Source organism: Lagopus muta, chromosome 1 (assembly GCF_023343835.1).
Source record: "Lagopus muta isolate bLagMut1 chromosome 1, bLagMut1 primary, whole genome shotgun sequence".
NCBI classification, from domain to species: domain Eukaryota; kingdom Metazoa; phylum Chordata; class Aves; order Galliformes; family Phasianidae; genus Lagopus; species Lagopus muta.
In genome coordinates this window covers 126,070,206-126,094,292 of record NC_064433.1, presented here as the reverse complement: position 1 = coordinate 126,094,292, position 24,087 = coordinate 126,070,206, and the positions used below count along the sequence as shown (strand labels likewise).

At 34.6% G+C, this 24,087-nt stretch overlaps 1 protein-coding gene and 1 long non-coding RNA gene across 5 annotated transcripts in view; one reads left to right on the top strand and one right to left on the bottom strand.

Moving 5' to 3' along the window:
* LOC125685565 (uncharacterized) overlaps positions 1 to 5,961 on the top strand; it is a 28,760-nt gene extending 22,799 nt beyond the window's left edge. The window contains exon 2 of the long non-coding RNA XR_007373472.1: positions 501 to 5,961. This is a non-coding gene — a long non-coding RNA (uncharacterized LOC125685565). The remainder of the gene's footprint in view (positions 1 to 500) is intronic.
* A 1,840-nt stretch (positions 5,962 to 7,801) lies between these two features.
* Positions 7,802 to 24,087, bottom strand: part of NLGN4X (neuroligin 4 X-linked) — a 152,578-nt gene continuing 136,292 nt past the window's right edge. For all 4 annotated transcript variants that reach the window (XM_048928483.1, XM_048928511.1, XM_048928493.1 and 1 more), the window contains 3 exons: positions 18,892 to 19,077; positions 15,831 to 16,620; positions 7,802 to 8,714 (listed from right to left, as the gene is read on the bottom strand). In XM_048928483.1, coding sequence (XP_048784440.1) covers positions 7,865 to 8,714; positions 15,831 to 16,620; positions 18,892 to 19,077 — 1,826 coding nt within the window. In that variant the 3' untranslated portion in view covers positions 7,802 to 7,864. The remainder of the gene's footprint in view (positions 8,715 to 15,830; positions 16,621 to 18,891; positions 19,078 to 24,087) is intronic.

Sequence of the window (24,087 nt, the reverse complement as noted above, 5' to 3'; positions counted from 1 at the left end):
AGTAAACTGCTAAGTGCCAAGAAAAATGTTTGTAAACCAGCTATGTGAGCACAGTTAGCAATATATTACCATATTTTAATCTGTACTGGTCCCTAGATAGATGACAGCCTTCAATAGGAACAAACTGTCCTCCACAAAAAAAAACTTTACACACAAGTTCTAGATGGTGTATTGGTAACAGGAGATGAAGAATATCTGATGCCTGATAGAACTGTCAGCTACCCAAAGCTCCAGCAATTAGAGCGTTTGGTTGTCTTTAGTTATGTGCTGCAGGTTTGAGAGCTGCTGGCTGTTATTCCATGTGTCCTTGGCATATATTTATATCCATAGACTCAGCAAGAAAAGGTAAGTATCTTTGTACTTACTGTTTATTGAAGCAGTAATTTATGGAGCTGTTGCAAATGAAATAAAATATTTTAACTATATGCATGTTCACCTGCTCTGCATTTAGATCCCAAGATCCAAGCAACTCTGACAAATACCATTTTTTATGTCTTAAGGGCCAGTGGTTACTGGAACACAGCATCCAGGAACACAGTTCTAGGGACCTTCCTTTTCCACTCCTCTGCATCAGGAAAGCAGATTTTGAGCATCATCCCTGTCTGTTGGCCTCTACATACAAGATGCATCTCCAGGTGGGACATGTGCCTCGTTTCTATTTTCATTATTCCCTATTTATCAAGTTTGGCACCTTGTCTTTCTTGGAATTAAATGATTTGAAAGTTTCTTTAGTCATTTACAGACACAAGAGCACATTTCACTTTGCTGTATTTTCTACCATAGCAGCACTATATTCTGGCAAAACTAGGGCATCTTGGGATCTAATTTTGTATTTCTCAATACCCAGATGAGTACTGTAGATTATATTCAAATCTAAACCCATATGATATAGCTAGATATGCATATCATAGCATAGATATGATATGATATATATGATTCCTTTTTTCAAAATCCCATTATAAACTAGTTATCTCTACTGATTTCATTTGACTAGCCCCTGTAAAAATCTATCCTTTGCAAATTTGTTTTTTTTCTTCTGTTGATCAATCTACATAGAAATCTGTCACATTAACTTCATATCAAAAAAACCATGTCAAAAAAACCATGCATATCTAATTCCTATTTATTTTACAGTCTTATCCCTTCAGTTTCTTTGCTACTGCTTTTAGGGACTCTTGAAAGTACAAACTCCATTAAAAATGTTTTGTCAGTATCCTGAAACATGCAAATTCCATTCTAGTTTCTGAAGTGGGGTATACAGTAACTGAAGTGTAGAAAGCACTCTGCAACAACTCTCCATCAAATTCAGCTTGTTGCTTTTACAAAATAACCACCAGTGCAGGAAACTAGAGTGTGATCCTCAGTGTCTAAAGCTTCTGTGAGCTTTGACTTAACTGTTGTTTAAACATTTTTGATACAATGTAATATCATTTTTAAGCATGAAACTGGTAATTATATTTATTTCTATAGATATTAGAAAGAAACATCTTTATCAGGTGGGAGCCAATGCACAAATATACCATAAATTCCTGTCATTAAAGGCTAGCTGTGCCAGGCATCTATTAGTTTGCTCTGATGACAGACCTTTTGTAAAAGGTTTAAGAAATGCAAATGTTTTAGATTATTTTTGCTGTTGTTTTAATGATACAGCACAATTTATATCGTGTACCTAAACAAGAATTGTGAATAATGACATATTAGTATTTGAGAAAACTTGGTGTGCAATATCATGATGGACTAACTTAGCTTATCTTTGATTCACAAACAATAGAGAAAAGAAACAAATACTGACAGTGAATGATAGCAGAGTAACAAGAGAACCCGGCTCAAAGCTGACACTTCCCACTAAGACAAGCACCACGTCAAACTACAACTGTTGGACTGGCACAAAGTGCAGGCAGCATAGAGATGAAGGCATGAGGATTACAAATTGTTATGTAAATACTGTTATGTAAATATTTCTTTAGAGGAACATTCTGGGCACTAAAAACTGCAAGGAAAATGACAGATGAAAAATGCTCCCTCAGTCATGCAGCAGAGAACACATCTGGGGTTAAACATAACTGTTGTGACAGCAAACAAAAACAAAAACAACAAACAACCAAATAAAGCATAGAAATTCATCTTTATCACTTAGGGAAAATAGATTAAATAGAGATAAGACATACAAAATGATGAGTAAGTACTGTGAGTTGGTACAGATAAAAGCATGACATGAGACATGACAAGCTGAGAAAGTGGTCTCTAGAAATTAGATATTGCTTTAAAATAAAGCATATTTAAAGTTCACAGTATTTTTTTGTGCCATGTTTTGGCAGTGGGGGAGAAAGATAACTACTTGCTAGCCTAAGGATAAGTCTGTTCTAAGTCTGGATTTCCTTTACTATTAAACTAGGAATTTGGGTAATGGGACTACCCTGAAGCATCTAGATAAACTCTAATTCCTGATAAGAGGTAGGAGTGGAAAAAAAAATAAATGCTTTCAGTACCCGAGAGTAGGAAACAAAAAGATGTCATCTGTTTTGTTTCTCATTTACCTAAGTGGATATTCAAGAAATGACTAGAACTGGCTGGAAATATCTTGTTATTTTTTGTGGGAAAGGGGCAGAAAATAAAGCTGGGAAAATGTACATATTGTAAACATCTGTCAATTTTCAATTGAAAAACATCAAATGTAGCTAATTTATTACATGCTTATTCTACATCTCAGTTATTGCAGTACTAACGTATATTCTCATTAATTACCTTTGCAGTTAATTTGGCTTCTGACAAAACTCTTTGTCTGATCTGGATTTTGTGATTGGATTGCAACAATGAGGGCAGCTCCAAAAGTAATGCCTCCTATTTTATTATGGTGGCCCATGATGTCAGAGGCAAATGTTGGTGTTGTGACAGTAAAGGGGCAGTCCGACAAAATGGTGTCCAACACAGAAGTGTGGATGAAGGAAAAGTATGGAACTGAATTCCTCCATGAAGAAAAACCCACCCACTAATACTCATTGACACTTGCCAAATGTTTGTGGAGACCAAACAGTGGATGTGAGCACAGTGAAGTGTACATTTCAGCAATGGTGACAGTGATGTGAAAGACAAGATGTGTTCCAAACGGCTGCACAGATTTTTAATCATTGGAGAAAACACATAGCTAATGGTGGAGGCATTACTTTTGGAGGAACCTACATATGTCACTCCTGTGTGAGCTGGGTTTTTGGATAAACTAGTCTGAGAGGGCCATAAAAAAATGAAAGCATAACTTTCAAAAACATAACTAACAGAGTGACAGCCTTGGTGGCCATAGCTGAACAACAAACAAAATATTTTGAATCAAAACTGCAACTCAACGTGATATGTTGTTTATTACACTACAGCTCAAGCAAGTTATTTAAACATTTCCAAATCCCTCCCTTATTTTTCATTTGCTTCAATAAAAGGTCAATATCTTACTTATTTTGAGGTGATGAGAAATATTTTTAAACATTACGATATTAAATGCATAATATCATAATTTCTAGTGGGATGAAAATCTCAGTTTTACCAGCTGCTAATGGCCTCTGGAGAGATTCACGCTGATGAGATTTGTGATGTCAAACAGCTGTAGACAAAAATATGAGAAACAGTTGACACTAATTAAATAATACAGATGTATATCTACAAATTTGAGACAAGCACAAAATCATCATTGTATTCTCTTGTACAATTTCTATGTGATATAAAATGCTATTTAATTATCATACTTCTAAGTGCAAATAGAAACATACTAATCTGCAGATTTATATGTCAGACAGCAAAGAATGAAAACAACACAATATTTAATTAGCAAGAAACTTCTGAAGCTTTTTTTTTAATGTGAAATCCATAACTGCAAAAAAGGTTATTTATTGAGTTCACCCAGTAATTTAAGGTGAACACTCACAGAAATGACACAATTATAGCCTCTTTTCTTGTGTATGAATTATCTATCTCTAAGCAAGCTGTGAAATTTCAGTTTACCTGTAATTAAACATATTTTCTGAACAATTCTAAATCTGCAGTTTATTTGCAAAAGCTTTATATACAAATTGAATATTCAAAATTCAAGCTGCTTGATTAAGTCAGTAGGCACATAATATGTTTCTATCTCAGAAGCTTGGTTTTCATATCAAAAATCTGATATGAATCATTCAGAATTTGCTTTTTGCAAATACTCTTCAATAATACACTCAAAGTTCATCAAACCTTATTGTTAGTACCTCCACTCAATAGAATAATTACAGAAAGCAAACAATATCCAGCCAAAATTACTAAAATGTCTATGTACCTTTCCAGTGGAGGGAAATCTGATTGACAAAATGAATTTAATAGCATAAAAGAACAAACTATATTTGCTCACTGAATTTTTGAAGGAAGAATGATCTTAACATATCTGCAATACATGTAAATCCCCTCCACATATATGAGTAACTTATATTGCTACTCCTACATATTTTTCTTAGAAAACTTGTCATTTATCTGAATTTTAAATATGAAGTGAAAGTATATTTACTTGTGGAGGCTGGATGTATTAGATTTTCTGAATCATTTTTAACCTTAGTTTGGAAGATATATTTCTCAGCTGCTAAGCTACACGTTAATAGGGGAAGCTGCTTACCTAAGCTCTTTTTCAGTGCTACAGAGAATACTAAAAGAACAATTAAACCATTGCTTTGATGGGATACAGATGCATACAGATAATAAATATAAGGAGTTTATTCTCATGTCTTCATTGTCTTACTTTCTTTCCTTTTATTGGTAGCTTTATAGATCTAGAAAAGCCACAAAAGCTCAGTGCGAACTTAAAGGTGTGACCTCTGGTATTTTAATATTCGTGTATTGTGTATCAAGGCATCATTTACATAAGATAATGAAGTAGAGATGGGCAGAAAATGTACGCCTGAAAGACTTTCTATAAAAAAAAAGGATGAACACGTAGTTCTTTGCACAAAGCATTAGAAAATACTGTGATATTTATTATTAAAAATGCTGCTGAAAAGTTTATACATATGTGTCCAGCCATATATATCTTCTATCATTACTTAAGGCAAAAAAACAAAAGATCGCAAAACAATAACAGAAGAAACCATTAAACCCTGCGTGCCTCGTAAGGTCAAGAATATAAGCCTGGGAAAGTACTTTTGTTTTTCTTTTACAGTTTTCAAAGTATATTTTGTTATTATTATTATAGAATTCTAATAAGACCCTATAAATCTGTTCCCTCTATAAATCATATGTCAGTCCAGATGTACTGAATTATTAAATCAACTTGATTGCAATTACTTTTAAAAGCTAAAATCATTCACTTACAGGAACTTTTTTTTTTTAAACCCAAATGTCACAAGCCTGACACAGTACTGTACATATTGCTAGCAGAAGACAATTGGAAGTACTAAACAAATACTGTAATTCACATTACAAACATACCCAACTGATTATGATGCCAAGCATCAATACCTTTTTTCTTTTTTCTTTTTTTTTTTAACTATTTTCTTTTTTTTTTCTTTTTTTTTTCTTTTTTTTAATTATTATTTTAAGAGATATGAACTGCTTCATCTCAGCTGAGGCATCACATAAGTGGTGGAAATGGTCTGGTCTAGAGTAAGCATTAATCAATATTATGTGATGGATCAGTGAAAAAGGCAGTTTTCCATTTGCTACGACTTGTACTTTGGGCTTGTTGCTTCATCGTATTCCAACCTGAGCATCCAGGTCAGGTAATAGTACATTTATTACAGGTAAGGGATTATATCAGCCACATGTTGTATTTTTTGTCAAATAATTAACTTTCCTTTTATTTCTTTCCTTCAGAATCTGCTTTACTGCATGCTATAACAAGGAGTTGGATTGACTTCAGTGAATCATTTTGTCACCTTTATTCACCAGAAGGACTATTCCAAGATGTCTTATTAAAAAAAAAAAAAAAAAAAGAAGAAGTATTGAAAACAAAAAGAGGTACAAGGCATCCTGTGTTAGATTACTATGGGACATATGGTATTGATGCAGCTTAGTCATGAATTTATAATACAAAATACATCTGGGATAACCATGTTCAAGTGCAGACCAATTTTGTTCAAATATCTTTGGTTACGATCTCTTGATGATGCAGTAAATTTCTAAGACAAAATGCAAAGCAATCTTCATCTGCGAGAACTTATTTTTAGCTTTTCACATTCAATTCAGTTGTTTGAATCAAATTGCTAAATTCCTTGTTTGATAGCACTGCAAGGCTCTTCCAGGTGAAGGAAGGGCAGAAGGGAATAACCAGCCAGGAGTTTTGACTTTCCTGACAATAATATTATCTAGAATTTGAAAGTACATTCAGATGCATAACATCTGATGACTTTGCTTCTATTTCCATAATTTTCACTAACAATGGCACTGCTGTGTAATAAAGCAGCAAAGTATGTTCTGACAGGAAGATTCTTTCCTCAAGTGCAAAACAGAATACTGGGCAGAGAAGTTCTTTCAAATTTCACTTTTTCTTTAGTTTAGCAAAGCTGAGGAGGTATTTTCTCATCTGAGATCCCTCTGCAACTGCTGGTGAATATAGAGCTATGTTTGCTCAGAAAATGCTAACATAAACAGGGTCTTTTGTTGCTATTGTCAGGGCACAAGACTCTTCCTAATTTATCTCAATAACCAAGAACTACAAACTGGACTTTTGAACATATACTACTGGATATCTCTTCATTCAATAAGCTTATGATATAGTAATTATTTTTTGTTTGTTTGTTTGTTTTGTATTATTTTCCATTTTCATATCCATTGCTGTGTTGCAATTTAACAAAAGCTAACACAAAATTAAATTATTAAAAAAAAATGTTTCAGAAAAGAACAGCAATCTCCTATGAATACTTTAACATGCACTAGTGTAACCTGTAAGAGAAAATATGCAGGTCACACAGACAACTTTATCCTCTGCATGACACCATGGCCTCATATAAATGAAATGTTAGAAAAACCTCATGTTTTTTGTTTACCACTAGTAATTAAGAAGAAAATCCTCCTTTGGCCTTGGAGGAAAGAGAGGTGATATGACTAATGTATATACACATAGGTCACAACTGAATGCACAACCTTTCTAAAAGCTCTTTTCAAACTGAAAACATCAATAAAAGCTTTTTTTTTTTTTTTTTTTTTTTTTTTTTTTTTTTTTTTTAGTTGTTTTTAAACGCACATCTATGTACATTTTTACAAAGTTTCTTTAAATATAGTTCAGGCTGGCAAGTCACCTCTGTGCACAGAACTATACGTATTTTACTGCATAGTCAGTCCTCCTCTTTTTTTTTTTTCCATTTTTGTTATTAATAATAAAATTCTATTTCCCCCATCTGGATTACAGCTTCATATGCTGGGTAAAAGCCCATGATGATGTCTTTGTTTCAACAAGGGCCATTCATCGTATGGCACATAAAGATTTTTTTATTTATTAAAAAGAAAAAAAACCAAAACCAAAGACAAAACCAAAAAAAACCAAAACCAAAACCAAAACATTTGTACAGTCAGTGGCTCTGTGTTCCAGAAGAGTCTGCTTTGCTCGATATGCTCAAAACATCATTTTAAGTGACTTCTTCTGGCCTCAACTTTCAATTAAAGGGGTTGAGATCTTAAAGCAGTATTGTAACAGCAATGTACACTTTTCACATTTCACAGGGTTTATAGTTGATCTTTAACATCAGAGAGTTTCTTTGGGAAGGAACAGTAAGAAAATAATGTCTGTCCTTCTCTTTTACTTGTTTTTACTTAAGATTTGGACAAGGTGTTCAATGAATGGTATTATAACTTTTTCCTCTTCTTTTTTTTTTTTTTTTTTCTCTTTCTTCCAGGTGGCTTGTGAGGGGGAAGGGCTGAGCTATACCCTAGTAGTTGAATGTCCATGGGGCAAATTCGTACTGTTTTGTCCTCCACTGAAGGTGTTGAAAGTATGCAAAGGCTGCATTCCTGTTAATGTATTTGGGATCATGGTTATGGTGTTGGGAGTCATGAGTGGAATGTCATCTGGAGACCTTCTCAAAGTAAGCGTGTAGTCAGGTGGACAGGTTAGTCTCAGCGTGTCATGGGCCTGCAGTGATTCACACTCATGGTCATGTTCCAGCTGTTTCATCTGCAATGACATGATCTCTTCATTTTGTATGTGTGCGATATCATTGGTTGTGTTCCTCTGGGGGCTAGGGCGCCTGTGAGTCTCGTGACGCCGCTTGTCTTTCTTGTAATATAATGCAGCAAATGCTAAAATATTGAGGAACAGCAAGGATGCTCCCACAGCAATGGTGACGCTCAGCTCAGTAGAGTAATCTCTCTTGTTTTCTATCAGAACTGTTGTATCCTCGGGAGCTGTTTTATGAGTGTCTTTTGAATGTTTGGGATTGTTGGCAGGTGTCATTGCTGGGCGTTTGGTGGCTGGCCACAATTTACCAGGAGAGCGTCGGGTAACATAAGGAAATGATGTCATGTCAGGAGGGGGTACTTTAGTTGTTGTGGAAACATATTGAAAAATTTCATTCAGGTTGTGAAGGTGTGGCACAAGCTCCAACCAGAAAGCAACTTTTGTTGCTCGGTAGTGATCACGAACTCGTGGTTTCAGGCCAATATGCAGATAAAGCTGATCTTTAGGATTGTATTTGGACCAGGCTACTTCTTCAAAGCGGTTTGGTTTTGTGTGGATGAACTTTGTGTCTTGTGGAACAGGCTGGTTTGGATCTCTACAAAAATAAAAAGCAATGTTATAGTCATTTTAGAGCAGCAACAACAATAACAAAATTCTGTCCCTTAGTTAAGGGTTAATCCTCCACTTAACCCAAAAAGAGAAGCTTGGAAAATTTCTCAACATTTACACTGCATGTTATTATGTAGACAAAAGTCTAAATACTTACAGTACAATGTATCTTAGATTCAACAATTCTTTCTTGAATGAAAACAAAGAAAGAATCTGTTTCAGTTACCAAAAGCCCATCTGGAGTTTTGTGAGGCAGTCACATACACTAAAGTAGAGAAGTATTAATTATCTTCTCCCATAGTTTGTAAAGGTTTAGGCTCAGTTCTTCTCAAGATTTGACATCAACATTCTCAGTTACTATACCACTACTTCCACTGCTGTAATTAGGCATCTAATCTCTATGAAAATGTTGAAAATACATGTGATCATGAAAGTTTATAATGAATGTGTCTTACACAGAGCTTCAAAACACAAGTATCAGGGCTAATACAGGTATTTGGGTACAACATGTCCCTGTGTTCCTTTACTGAGCTATTAATACCCCTTTGTTCAGATATCTGCTTTGGGATAAGACTTTGAACTATTTTTCTGCGACAAATCATTCCATAATTTGCATTTTGCATTAAGTGTTCAGTGCACAAGGAACTATATATGGGTTTAGAAGCTGTAGTTTTGTCCCAGCTCCTATGGATAACACCTACATTAGCTGACAAGTTTTATATTAGTTAACTAAGTAATGGCATTTAAAAACAATTGCAATTAAATATTTGAATTCAAAAAATTTTATTATCCTTTTTTACTGAACTTAACCCAAATATTTTACTTCAATTATGTATCTTCTATCTTCTCATTTTTTCTTTCATAAAGATTCAAAATAAAGACAAGTCTGTAGCATAATAGGTATTTAAATGTGGTTAACATACACATACCCTTATAATTTTGGCAAGCCTTACTTAGATAAATATAACTTTCTCTTGGCATGAACAAATAAAGAGTTTAAAATAAATCTATTAGTTTACTATTATGACCTACATTAGTTTTAATCCTCTCTAGCAGTAAAGCATATTTTCAGAGACTTTGTGATATATTTTACTGAGAGCATATGATTCATTTTCTGTGCCTTGCTCTGAAAACTTTCCATTCTCCTTTCCATTCCCATATGCATTAGTTTATTTCCAGTGAAAATGATTCTAATATTTTCCTTCTCTTCCAATATACTGTTATGAATGTTATGGGAATATGAAGAACTACTGTTACATATTTTAAAGCTTTTTTTTTTTTTTTTCATTTCTGTTTCCAAAGGCCCATGAGCATGATTGCCAAATTTAGTGCTCCTTTGTTGTTTGTAAATATCTATTCCTTAACCGTTCTCAAAATGGACTGGTAATTTGGTTTTGATAATCTTATGATTCTTTCATTCCTCTGTTTACCTGAAATATTTTTTCCTTTTTCAAGTTGAAGAAATAATTCATTTTCTGCGTAATTTAAGTACTTTGTTTTGTTTATGTATGTGGGTTTCCATATTATACTGGATAAAGTATTTCCCATCTCAATAGGATATTAACTAAAAGTTCAAGAATGGTAGCTGTTTTTTATTATTATTATTTTAGATAAATTCTGTAAATTCTGAAAATAGTAATTTTTTATTAATTATTCACTATGGCTGAAGCTTGAAAAAAAAAATCAGTTTCCAAGTACTGAGGCATTGGATTTTAATATGCTCATACTTTGAAGGGTTCTAACATGCATTGAGGAAGGAAATGAAAGTATTTCTTCTATTCTCAAAGAGCACAGTGAAAGATTTAGCAAATTCAAAAGGGAAGATATTGGCCCAGCACAATATATCTGCCACAGTGCATTTGGGCTCAACACATAAATTCTAAAACAAACAAAAAATCAACATGATTATTAAAATGCAAAGCATTTTTCTTTCAGACACTCAAAATCCTGGAAGAGTTACAGCTAAAACGCCCCTTGTGTTCTTCCCTCTTGCTGTTCTGATTCAGAACAGACTCTCAGACTCACAGACTCTGGAAAGGATCCTACATAAGACGTAAATTAAACTAGCTCATGTAAATGAGTTGTACTTCATTCATAGTAGAGGAGATGAAGAAGTTCAGTAGTTCAGCTAACTATACTTTGTTTCTAATCCCTTCCCTCTTCTCATGAATAGCTTAAGAAAGAGGAAGGAAGAATCCAGGACTCACTGAAAGTAAAAGGAAATTGAACTTTATCAAAACAGAAATTACCAAAATGTTTAGACTTTTTTTTTAGTGTCCATATACAAATGATGCAGACAATGATTTTAGCAAGTAACTTTCTGAAATGAAAATTCTTCCTCTAGAAACAGCCTATGAATATATAAATATTAACCTTCCTTTTCTTTCTTGCTGTTCTATTTGGTAACTCCATGTCTCCTTTTTAACTGTCTATTAGGAATACTGATTTGTTCTGACTCCTCCTCCAAACACAAGAGGGAAAGCTACAGATACATGAGACTAGTCTTATATACTGGGATTTGTTTACATGGCCATATATTAGCATGAAATACCCCAATAAAACAATGAACAGAAAAAAAAAGCAGTCAGTCGTAAACACAACGACTGCATGTGAGTTGATACTAAACTGTATTGTTGGCATCAATTCTAGGGTTAATCAATAATTGAGTAGATGGTCTTAATATTGTGTAACTGAACTTGGAAGATAGGCACCTAAATAATTTTTTCATAAGAAAATGACTAAATATAGTTCTAGCTAAAGGATCTAATACACAGTAACATAACTTACCACAATCATCCTGTGGATGTAAATAAGAAAATTTTTATTTTGTCCCTCCTTCTATGCTCACTGGTGATATTTCATAACATCATAACTTTACAAGTTATGACATGATGAGTCCTTTCCTGGTGATGTTAAACAGTTTATCTTATAAATATTTTTTTCCAGTATCCTATTAAAAAAAAAACATGTTTCCAGTATTGTGGATAGCCATAAAATATAGATGTACAAAGCCTGCTCCAAAAGTAATGCCTTTTATTTTATCATATTGGCTCAAAATATCAGTAGTAGATGGTGGTATGGCAGCAGTGGGACAGTCTGACAAAATGGCTTCTGACATGGCATGTCATTGAATTCCTCCATGCAGAAAAAATGGTACAAATTGACACTCATTGACACTTACTGAATGTTTCTGGAGACCAAACAGTGGATGTGAACACAGTGAAATGGTGGGTGGTTCATTTCAGCCATGGGGATAGCAGTGTGAAAGGCAAGCCATGTTCTGGATGGTCAAGCACAACTATCATGCTAAAAAATGAACAGCATCTCAATCAGCTCATCACATTACTCAGAGTGGTGACTATGTTGAAAAAGAATGTCTTGTAGCTAAGAATTTGCTAGTGTTACCATGCTCTTTGCATCTGTTGTAGTTTCCATGGAAATAAACAAGAGGCATTACTTTTGGAGGGACCTATGTAGATACTGTCTTTTCTCCTATACAACTAGCTGTTCAAAAAACTTTTGATCTGCTACATTAACTATAACTTCTGTTTTCCTTTTATTTAGCCTCTCACATCAATTTGGTGTTTCTGGACTCTCATGTGGTTCCAGTGTGTAGTTACAGAACAAAAGGAGACAGAAGATTTTCCTTTAAAAACACATTCTAATTATGATGATAAAAATACAATCTGAATAGTTTTTCAGTTCTATACTTTTTCATGTAACAAATCTCACAGTGCATAGCTTGGTTCCCAATCTCACTGGTTGATAGGGAGGAATATTTTTTGTTAGGATTTTTTGTTTGTAATTCTTTATTTATCCTATTGCTAGAATAAAAATAATGTTTGCTGTTGCTCTTATTTCCCTCTGATGATTTGTTTTCATAATTTATAGAGTTCAGATTAAACAGATTCTACCCCTGAAAATGTTCCTGTCGTGAAATGCATGAACTTGTCTGAAATATACATGACAATCTTTCCCATCTTACATTTTTTATTAAAATGCAAAATCATCTGACTTCACCTACCACTTTCTTTTTTCCACTTTCAACCTGCACTGCTTTGCTCAATTTAACATGTTGCAGTTTATTGTCATTAAATTCTCACCTTTTGGGTTACAATTGGGTTACATTTTTTTTTCTCAAGTGCTATGAAGTAAATGTGTCTGCAATAAATGCTGACTGAAGAGTAGCACACATTCCTGTTCACAAGAATTAGCAGGTGACTCATAGGGCAAATGAGGGAACTCTATTTCATAGAGTCTTCTATTTCACCAGAAGAATTTTGAGAAATGTTAGGAAATTTTCTCTTATCCAGAATTCCAAATAGCATGTCGAAATGACATTTTTCTTTTATGTAATTTTGCAAGAGCATTAACTATTAGTCACCATAATGGAATTGTTACATTAATGCATTTCATTTTTGGTGTCATTTTTTTACTTCATCAGAGAGTAAAATGTCCTGACAGTTACACAATGAGTCTGCTTCCAAACCACTGAAAGGCCTACTGGTAATTTATTTTCCTTAAGCAGTCTTCTTTAATACATACTTTAAAAAAAAAAAAAAAAAAAAAAAAAAAACTCTGTAGAGTTTCTTCACACTTTCCTTGATTTTTTAAGTAATCTCTCATTATTATTATTGAGATTGCCATTCCTCCCTGAAACACTGCTACACAATCATGGTTTTGCCTATATTTCCTTCCCTCACTTTTACCTGTTCCCACTGTTGCCATACTTCCAATCAGCTGTGAGCTACTGAGGAAAGCAATGCATAAATACTCTGTTTCATCTGACCAATAGACTCGCTATTGAAAACCGTTATTCCCTCAGAGAAAAACATCAAAAGAAATGCAAAGTTTATAAAGGAGTTCACAGATGATTGATTTGAAAATACGTTTACTCTTTGTAAGTTTAATTATGTCTTCCTTTAAAAAGGCAAACTGAACAGATATCCTTAATAACTCAGTTAACATTTTGCTTCAGAATCAGTGACAATAAAATAATTCAGGAGTATTCCTCTGAATTACAAAGAAATTTGGGATTTGTTCTTTACACGTATATCTTTCCCACAGCTGACTTGAGAAGAGATGGATAAGTGTGGACAAAGACTCAGAGTACTTTCACTACTCAAAAGAGGGTAATTTTTAGAAACCTGATAAATGTTTCTGAGAACATGGTTTCATATCCACTTTGTGAAACTGCAAACCCTTCTTCACAAGAGTGTCACTTTCAGAGTATCCATTAAGGGCTGGCACACATCCCCTCCCATCATCCCCGCTCCCTCTGCTGATGTATCTGCGAGGAGTATAACACACGGCCCTAACTGACTGAACATTTGTGCATATAAAATTACAATTTCTGTTAGGATAGTACTACTGACAATGGACTGAAGCTTTAAGTGCACCTCTTAATGAAGCTCTCACATATAATTTTCCACACAGTGGAATCAAAAGCCATATATTCATGCAATTTTTATATCCCAAATCTAGTTTGTCTCACCTGCTCTGTAACAAATTACTTCCCTATTTCTAGGCTAAGCTAGAAACAAGGTTTTGAAAAGGCTAACACATGGGTTCATAACTGGGTGATGGTTAAGTGTAGCTTGCTGAAATTAGCTTTCAAGTAGAAACAGCTGCAAACTGCTTGCAACTATGAGTAATAGTGGCAGTTGGGGCTGAAAGAAACTTCCTAAAAATTGTTTAGATGCAACTTACTGTACAGGGAATAATCATAAAAGAAACTGCTACTAACAGTGGGAATGTGGAGATCTCTGTAATAATTCCAATCTTGCACATTTGCAAGAACCTCATGTCCTCTACGTACACGTGACACTTAATTCATACAAAAACAAAATCATGATAAAATACTCTTTTTGAATGTGCACTACAGTCAACATGTGGCATTGTTTGTCCATAAGCCAAGCTTTCACCAGTTTGTCTACCCCAATCATCCAACTGATGTCTTATTGTTTCCACATACATCTAAATATTTCACAGTTCATTCGCTTTTGCTTCAGTGCTATGGGATTTCTGCGTTCAAAAGTACCTGCTTGTCTAGAAGGCACCTAAGTTTTCTTTTGCTTTGTAAAGCGAGCTGAAATATTGGATTGTGTTTTAATTAATATCAAGGTTTTTGTTATGACTGCAAAAAGTCTCTGCCTTGAACATCATCTTGATATGTTAAAGATTGCTAAGAGCTGTAAGTTTCACAATGGGCGTCTTTGAATTTTTCTTATAACGCTGCATATTACTAACTGCACTGCAGTAAAGCTGCGATTTTCAGAGTCCAATCCTGCCACTAAGCATGAGAAGATTTACAGCACCGTTGTTCCATAAGTATCTGTGTTCAGTACTGAAGACTCAAGGTTAACAAAAAAGTCCTTGCTGTACAAGTAAAATACCAGAATAATATTTAGAGGAATGATACAGAAAACAGAGAAATTATTAATAGCACTCACATATTAAGCTGCTCTGAGGGTTTTTTTCCTTCATGTCTATAATTCTTTTTTCCGCAAAATATTGATGTATTATTTTGTAAGCAGAATTAACTTGAATTTTTAACCTCAAAGAAAAATTTATATCTGAGTCTTTTCTTCATCCCATCCCACTATTCATTATGGCCATTACAGCCTACAGAGGAAAAAAAAAATATCTTTCTAGTGTCTGCCTTTCTGATTCACTTTTTCTCTGAGCTCCCATTCCTATGAAGGTCATTAAAAAGAAAACAACTTTCTTACTTTTCTAAGACATAAGCTCTATCTGCCTGACTGTTCTTTCTTCTGGTAGAATACATTTCCTCTGATTTTTCAGTATTTTAGTGAACTGCTTTTTCTCTAAAAAAGGCTTTTTCTTAATAATTGCCCTATTTTTGAATCAAAAATACAGTGCATTATTCTTCTCACTGAGCTACTGAAAGAAAATAGTTTGCAGGAACACACTAATTAAAAATCTATTAAATATGAATAAGCCCCAGTTACATAGTGCCTCACACATACTAAACAGTGCTATAATCGTAAGTCACAATACAGGCTTGGAGCCACTGCTATGGTAATTTGACTATTTTAGGAGCGTGTTATCAACAAGAAGGAATGCTAGAGGTCAAACTTACCCAGTTTTGGCGAAGTTTGTCCAGTATGTCATAACAACTGCACTGAGCATGACATCATTCTTGGAAAAGTTACAGTTGAACAATTCTGTTGGGCCAATCATAGGAATGCCAAACACATACGGGACTTCATCACCATGAGCTGAATCAGCCCAGCTTGGTTTCATTTCACTTTGACAGTGGTGATAAAATGCATAGAAATACGTTGGAGATCCATACTGGGCATGCAGATCAGCAGTGGCAACAGCAGGAGCAACCCACTGGTGGTCAGTAAAAAGTGCTACCAGGGTCTTTCGTCTTGTTTCAGGGTTTTCCTTGTCTGCCCAGTCTGTATACATGAATTTAATGGTCTCTCGGAGTGTATCTTTTCCTTCTGGATAACCATATAGATTGTCCACAAAATTGGAGACAGAAAAGTCAAAATCATTGGGAGAAACACCATCTTCATTGTCTACAATGCCATCCACAAATTTTAAACCTTCCCCTTGATTCACACCCAGCATTATATCATAGTTAAGGAATTCGCCTTGCTCCATGAGAATCTGAGGGTCATCTGGAATCACATCTCCATCTATCACAGGGCCAAAGGCAATGTGGTACGTGGCTGGAGTGATGGTCTGTTGAATGAGTTCTTTGTAGTTCTTATTCCGAAGGCATTCAACCAAATCAGTGGTATCCAGCATGTCGCAGCCGACTTTATCTGCCAATATCCGAGTGTACTTGGCAGGCTGATAGTTCACTGCCCAGCTGGACAGGGCTGTTCCACTCTGTATGATTGCCTTTTGGAACAAACCTGCAGGTGCAAATTGTTTAAATGCAAATCAAATTATATTAAAAATAAAATAAAATTAAAAGCAGCTTTCACTAAGCAAAGAATGCTTTTGACTAAAGAATGCATATTCCTATATTTCAATTCAGTTTGCATATAATTTTCTCTCTATTTCCTTTTTACAGTGTCTGTAATAGGCTATTAATTTAAATCTCTCTTGTTCTTGTTGCTCACATAGAGAAAGAATTAAGGTTTCAGATTATTGTTTCAAGAATAAAACTCATGCTTGTAATGCAGTTTTCTTTTTCTTTAATGAAAGTCCCCTGATTTTAGCACAGTGGTAGTCCTGTAAAATTTTTCTGTAAAGGGGTGGCAGCTACAAGCAATCATAACCTCTTTGCCATGTCAATGACTCTCATAAATGCACTCTTCAGTGGTTTAAAGGTCAAACGAGAATTACACACTCTCATTTCTTTCACAGAAGCCATGCATCTTTTAATACAAAAAAATGTGCTCTGCAAAAATCAATTTAATAAGCTTAAGCCCTCTCCTCTGACATTTTTCTTTACCACCTTGAAGTATATACATAAAGAATATACATACATATATATGTATGCATGATTGTGTGTAGTACTACCTATATGGTGAATTAATACGCATGATTGTATGTAAGTACTACCTATATGGCGAATTAAAATATGTTTGCACGTTTTGGAAGAATATAAGATAAAAATAAATAGTTCCTTGTGGTTGTTTTAGATGTATTAATATACAGAGCAAACAGAGACTAGGACTGAAGAGCTTCTTTGTGACAGCAAAGCACTGAAAAGCAATCGGAGCTTACTGGAAGATCTGCCTCATCTCCTTTTTCCTAGTAAAGTCAGTAAAAAGACCTATTGTATACTTAAATTAAAATGCTTGGGCCTCTTCTACACAAGATTTCTGCATTCAAACTCTTGAAATACCAAAGACAGCAAGAGCTACAAAAGCATTTGAAGACCTTGAAGCATTTACAAGGAAAAATGACTGAGACCAATAGACCCTTGGTGGTAACAACTTACTGCACATATCACAAAATTTCAGTGATGTCATTGGTTAGGCTTTCCATTGTTCCATCTGTTTGTTTTTGGCAGGGCTTACTCAACCGTTACTTACTGTATGCCATTGTGTCACTACCCTAAATTGTCTGGAATAATTCTGTGTGCTTCCAAATAGGATGTGTTTAACAGCAATCATTCTACAATGGCTTGCTAGAGCTGAGCTTTCTTCCATACATTTCTGTATGATAGGAGTAGCATGGCATTATGAATATGATAGATATTTGGCTGTATTGGGCTTTTTTTACAAAGTTATTAGTTCAGGAAGAACAGCATTGTGGGAGGGACCCACGTGGAGCAGGGGCTGAGAGTGGCCATGGGGGGGCGGCAAGGACGAAGCATTATGAAATGACTGCAGTCTCCATTTCTCATTCTCCTGTGTTGCTCAGGAGAAGGAGGCAGAATAGGATGAGTGAGGGGAAGGTGTTTTTTTAGTTTCTCACTGCTCTAACCTGTTATTAGCAAAATACAATAAATTGCATTAGTCTACTTATGATAAGTCTGTGTGGCCTGAGAAGGTAATTGGAGAGTGACCTCCCTGTCCTTATTCCAAAACATAAGCTTTTTTCATCACATTTTCTTTCTGTCTTCATTTGAGGAGTATGAGAGTGAGAGTGGCGCAGTGGAGCACAGTTTCCCACCAGTGTGAAACCACAGCAATTTTTTTGTCTTCTATTATAATTTTTTTTGCAGTGTTGGTATTACCAACAGGTATCTATGAGGGCTACACTGAAAATAATGCTTCCTATTTTATTATATTAGCGTCACTTTCAGAGAAAATTATGTATATGGTACCAGTTCCATACATTCCTTGTATTTTGCTGTTTTTTGTTTGTTTGTTTGTTTGTTTGTTTGTTTTCAGGGTAGACATTCTGCCAAAATCTTAAAAACTCTGTGTAGGATCTCACAATAACTGTGGGGAGTTGTATTAATTTTTTGAGTAAGTTTGAGTTCTGTTGTTATTAATTAAGGAAATAATCTAAATACATGTTGAGAGGGTAGACAAGAATGTTTATGATGCCAAATACAAATCTAGAACAATAAATAGTGGGTATTTTACAAAAATTACAGATGCAGTATAATTCTATCTACTGATTTGGCTATTTTTAAAAAATATATATATATTCTGTTTTATTTTGCTTTGTTTTACAAAAGATCATAAAAGAATCATTTCTCCATTACTGTATGCTTTCCTTACCTTCTGAGTAGTGAGAGAGTGTCAGAAGACTGACACAGGAAGCTCCTGCCCCAGATCCAAAAATAGTAACTCTTTTTGGGTCTCCTCCAAAAGATCCAATATTTTCTTCAATCCAACGCAAAGCTTGGATTTGGTCAAGCAATCCGTAATTGCCTTTTGCAGCTTGGTCCCCAGTACTTAAAAAACCTATAAGGCAAAAAGGGATAATTTTAGTTCACCAGACACAGAATTGGCTGCAGGATATCCACACATTCACAACACATACTCTCATATTTTCATCTTCTGGGCTATTTTTTTTCCCCTTTTTTTAAAGGTTACGGTCCTAGTTAAATGTCTCCAGCGCAGGCAGTAGAAATAATTCTGCACACTGTTTGATTTTGGTTTGTTTTGCTCTGCTGCAAAGGTTTTATTTTTGCAAAATCATTATTTTCTTTTTCTGAAATAACATCGTAATATACAGACTGAAGATATTAAATGTTTAATAGCTGTATGTTATTAAGGTACAAAAGCTTAGGAAATTGTTTTTCGGTAAAGGCAACACACAGCAGCAAATCATACACCAAATCTTCCACTAAGAGCAATGCTCCCTTAACACATTCATTTAAATGTTTCCTAACCTGGACCAGCATTCTCCTGACCTACATAGCTCTACAAATCACTCTACTTTTTATAAGGATGGACATGCTCAGAAAAAAGAAAACAGTAAAAGGAACAGGAAACAATGACAAAAATCACACTCAAATTTTTCAAAGGGTTTTTATTAGGAAGACAGCAAGTAAACTGTGAACAATTCAGCCATTAGCAGGGAGATTTCATCTGAACTAATCAGGTTTTGTTTCTTTCCTTGGAAACTGTAGGAAAAACTGTGCTACTGTTTTTTGTTCCTGTACTGTAGTTATCAGATTTTAGAAACAAAGAACGACACATTTGCTGCTTGTCTTGCTGCTTAGAATGAAAGGACCAGAAGACTAGGACCAAGATTAATTTGTTTTTCTGAAACCAACTAATGTGAAACATTAGCCACGCTGCCTATCATTCACAGTCTAGACCTTGCGTTACATCACAATTACCGCATCAAGTCATGTACTTACAATTTACACTCTTTAACTCCTACAGACTTTCACTGTCAGACAACTGGAAGTCAGTAGTCTATAAGAAATACCTTAAATCAAATGGATGTTTTCAGGTGGACATCACTGAGTTAGGCTCCGCTGGCAGCAACATGTCAAGTCAAAACAAGGGACTCAGTTACTAATGTTTAAAAGCTATCACTTCAGAAAATTAGCCAGAAAGAGGCCTCACAACTCAGGAGATCTAGAGTCCCAGAGCAGTTTGAAGTCAGATTAACCATCTGCAGCCTTGAGCCACTTCAGTCTACTATGCCAATGTCTTCTGGTCTGTTGGGGAAGGAGACCCAAGACCCCAAGGAAAAAAACCCCTTGTGGTACATACAAATACTGGCAAATGGAAACAGATTTCTTTGTACTGCTTGTAGGTATTTTTCAGTAACAGAAAGGAGGGAAGTTCACAAAGTTTGAGTAAATAAATGACTGAAAATGGAGGAAGTGGAAAAGAAGGTGAAAGTAAAGAAGAAATCGTATGTGTTGAACATTCACAGATGCATTTCCATAATGCTTTCTATGATAAAATTTCTAAAATGAGGTGCAAATCCAGCCTCAATATATAAAAGTAATGCCACATAAAGAACTAAACTCTAAATTTATAGCATCATATAGACTACATCATAGTGACATAAATTTCTACATGTAAGATCAGCCATAAATGAATGAAAAGTATTACCTCTCATATAAAAAAATCATATTTAATTAGCAACTTTAATTGATATTTAATGTCAATAAATGTTTCATTTGTTCTTTATTTCTTTTTAAAAAAATGTTATACAATTACAGTAATATGAGTCATAACTCTATGGCTAAATATATATGGCTTTCATATAAAACAACTAAAACCTCAAACAATGAGAAGCAAGGGAGGCAGAACTGCAGTAACATCTTCTTTCTCTTCCATACCAAAGAGGAAAAAGAAGGAAACAAACTATTAATCCCTCCCTCTCTCTCTCTCTATATATATATATATTTAACAACTGTCTTTCACATGCCTTTATTATCTTTTTAAGACTGTCAAAGAAAGAATAACCCCCTTGCTGACTTTGTTTGTTGAAGTTTACCTCAATTTTCTATAATATTCTATAGTTAAGCTTTTATTTAATCTGAACTATGACCTCCCTGAGAGAAAGTGGCTGTTGTAACCTTCAAAGCAGCACAGTATAATTATAAAAAATAATATTCAGATCTTAAACATGTTTCAGCTCTTCTAGCAGTATCAGGATAAAGCTGGTTGATATTTGTCATTTTGAATTCTTTCCAAATGAACTAAAAACTGACTGAGTAAAACTGCAGTTAATGCAGATATGATGTTAGACAAATTAAGATTTTTGTTTGTTTCAACAGTTCTCTGATGATTCTTATTAATTGCAAGAGCAATTTTTCTTAATTTAAAAACTAAGCATCAAGGTAAAGTGTCAGCCCCACATGACAAAACTGAAATCATAAGTCCGTACCTTCTTGATGAGGATATATTTTCTTTCATGTTCTGAGCACTTGATCAAATTTTTTGTTCAAATCCATTTCAGGAATTTCAGGCAAGGAGTAGCTATTTGCCCAGAAATATGCAACACTAACAGATTTTTATTTTTTATTATTTTCCTGTAACCACTATGAAAATTTCAGAACACTTTATTTGTATGTGACTCTTATGTCCTAAACAATCAGGAATGCAGATTTACTTTTAGATTATACTTTGTGCCTTGTAAGCATATGTTTTTAAGTGCAGTAAGAATATTTTCCATTTTTCAGTATGGGACAACTTATAGGACAGTCTGTGAACTGAAAATCCATGGATTAGTACTTTAATAAGACACAGAAGCCCTTCTCACTATCCTAATGCAACAAAGAAAGGATGGCAAGCGCTGAATATAGGCAACAAATAACAATTTTTCCTTTCCATATAATAAACCAGAAACACATTGGCTGTAATACTCCATTCTTGACTTTACAAACCTATTTTCCATTAAGTAAGTATGCAGTGATTGAGAAGGACATCCACATGGATCTCCTACTGCAAAATGCCACAAACACCAACAGCAGAAAAAGAGGAATCTGAGCACAGCATGTGTGAGTGAAATGTCCCAAACATTTTTAGGGGACATTTGTTCCAAACTGATTAGCCATGTAAGGAGGGCAAGAACGCCACCAGCTGAACTGAGCAGCATTCAGGGATTAAGAGTCTTTGGAAACAACAATCAGTCTGGAGAGAAGTATAAAAGAGGCATGAAAATTTAGAAAAGTGCAGGAGTTAGTGATGATCCTGAAGTTTTGTTTGAAAGTGTGCCAATGATCTCAATTACAGTGCAAGCATGGGCATGCACAGGATCAAAATAATAAGACTTTCAGTCACATGATTTTCATTTACAAGGAGCAAGCTAATGTGAAGTTAAATTTCAGCAGTGGATCTTGTCCATATATAGAAACATTTCTGCACAATATTTCATTTACAATAAATATGATATTGGAATTTAATGTATTCTAAAAGTCTGGCAATAAAATTTGCAAACCGAAAGTTATATAATGGTTTATGGGCATAGAATAGATAGTTTATATAGTAAATAGAGATAGTAAATTAGAGGATAAATTAGAGAGTAAATAGAGGACAATAGCATGAGTATGTCAAAGCAGAAACAGTAATAACTGACACTCTTATGCCATGTAGCACTCAGATGAAATAAGGAACGAAAGGGTGTATAGACCACTGTTAACTTTAGCTACCGAAAAGCTTTGTGTCTAATCTAATATTATTAGCACTATCCTGACAGATAGCATGTGAAAAACAAAGCAAAACACTCTCCAAAAACAGCTTCAGATTTTTACACACCTGAATTTGAATGGATAGAATTCCCATAAAAGCAATTTTTTTTCCAAGCAGACAACGGTATATGATCAGCTGAGACCAATATTTTAGGCAAGTTTAGATGAAATCAGCCCTACATAGAGAATGAAGCTAGTACTGGTAGTTTCCATAGTTCAGGACAGCCTAGAAAAAGGGCAGACTCTGCTTTGCCTTCTATGAAAACACTGGATGACTCCTCTGACTTCACTGCATTCCTGGACTGAAGCACCAGAAATGTTAATTTGTTTCCATTGGAGGGCATTTGAATAACCTTGCTGCCATTTGCTCTGAAGCAAGTGGGCATACTATTGCCATGAGTACAAAATTCACTTTAAAAGAACAGACAAATATACTCTTAGGTAAGTTAAAGGAGGAAACATCATGAAGTTAAATACAGTGAGTTATGTTCTGACAGCTTTAGAGATAAATGCCATCTCCAAAATAATCAAAATCCTGCTGCAATTTGCATTTATTTATTCCTATGAACTGATTTCCCATGCTTTTAAGTCATTCCAAAAATAAAATATTATGATGACTTTCCTTTTCTATTTCCCAGTCAGTATTACCCAGGATTATATCATTGAGGGAAAAGTCCATTCTTCATCTTTGTATTTGGTCCTTGGACCTAATCCATATCAAATCAATTCGATAGCTGGCTGAAAGCCTAAATTTTGACTATGAGTGCTCCTCCATTGATTTTTTTGTCTTCCAGTTCTTCTTCTCTGTTCTTTGACTTTATTAATTTATTTATTTATAATTTTTATTTTATTTTTCATCCTAGACAATGGAACAAGACACTAGGCACTGAGTTAGTGAACTGTGTTTAATTTTTTTTCTCTTCATTCCTTACTCACCCTTACACATCGGTCAGCAATTACATTTGAATTTCAATGTCAACACCAGCTGCAAAGGAAAGTTTCCATAATAAAGGCCTTCAAGTAAAGAGTAATTTGCCTGCTCTAAATGAAGAGCAGCACAATGGTAACAACTATCAAGAACACACGTACAATGTGACATTTTTCAAATAAGGTAAATATTACTTCATGTGTTTCACGTCCTCAGTTTAAACTTGCTTATTTTATTCTCATCTTAGTGACATTCGACATACACAACCATATAGTTGCATATATCATTGTCTGCAGCCTGTGCCAGGGTATAATAGACTATATGTTGTTAGAAAGCTAAGAGGAAGGTAAGGAAGCCAGTAAAACTAGAAATTGAAAAGATTGT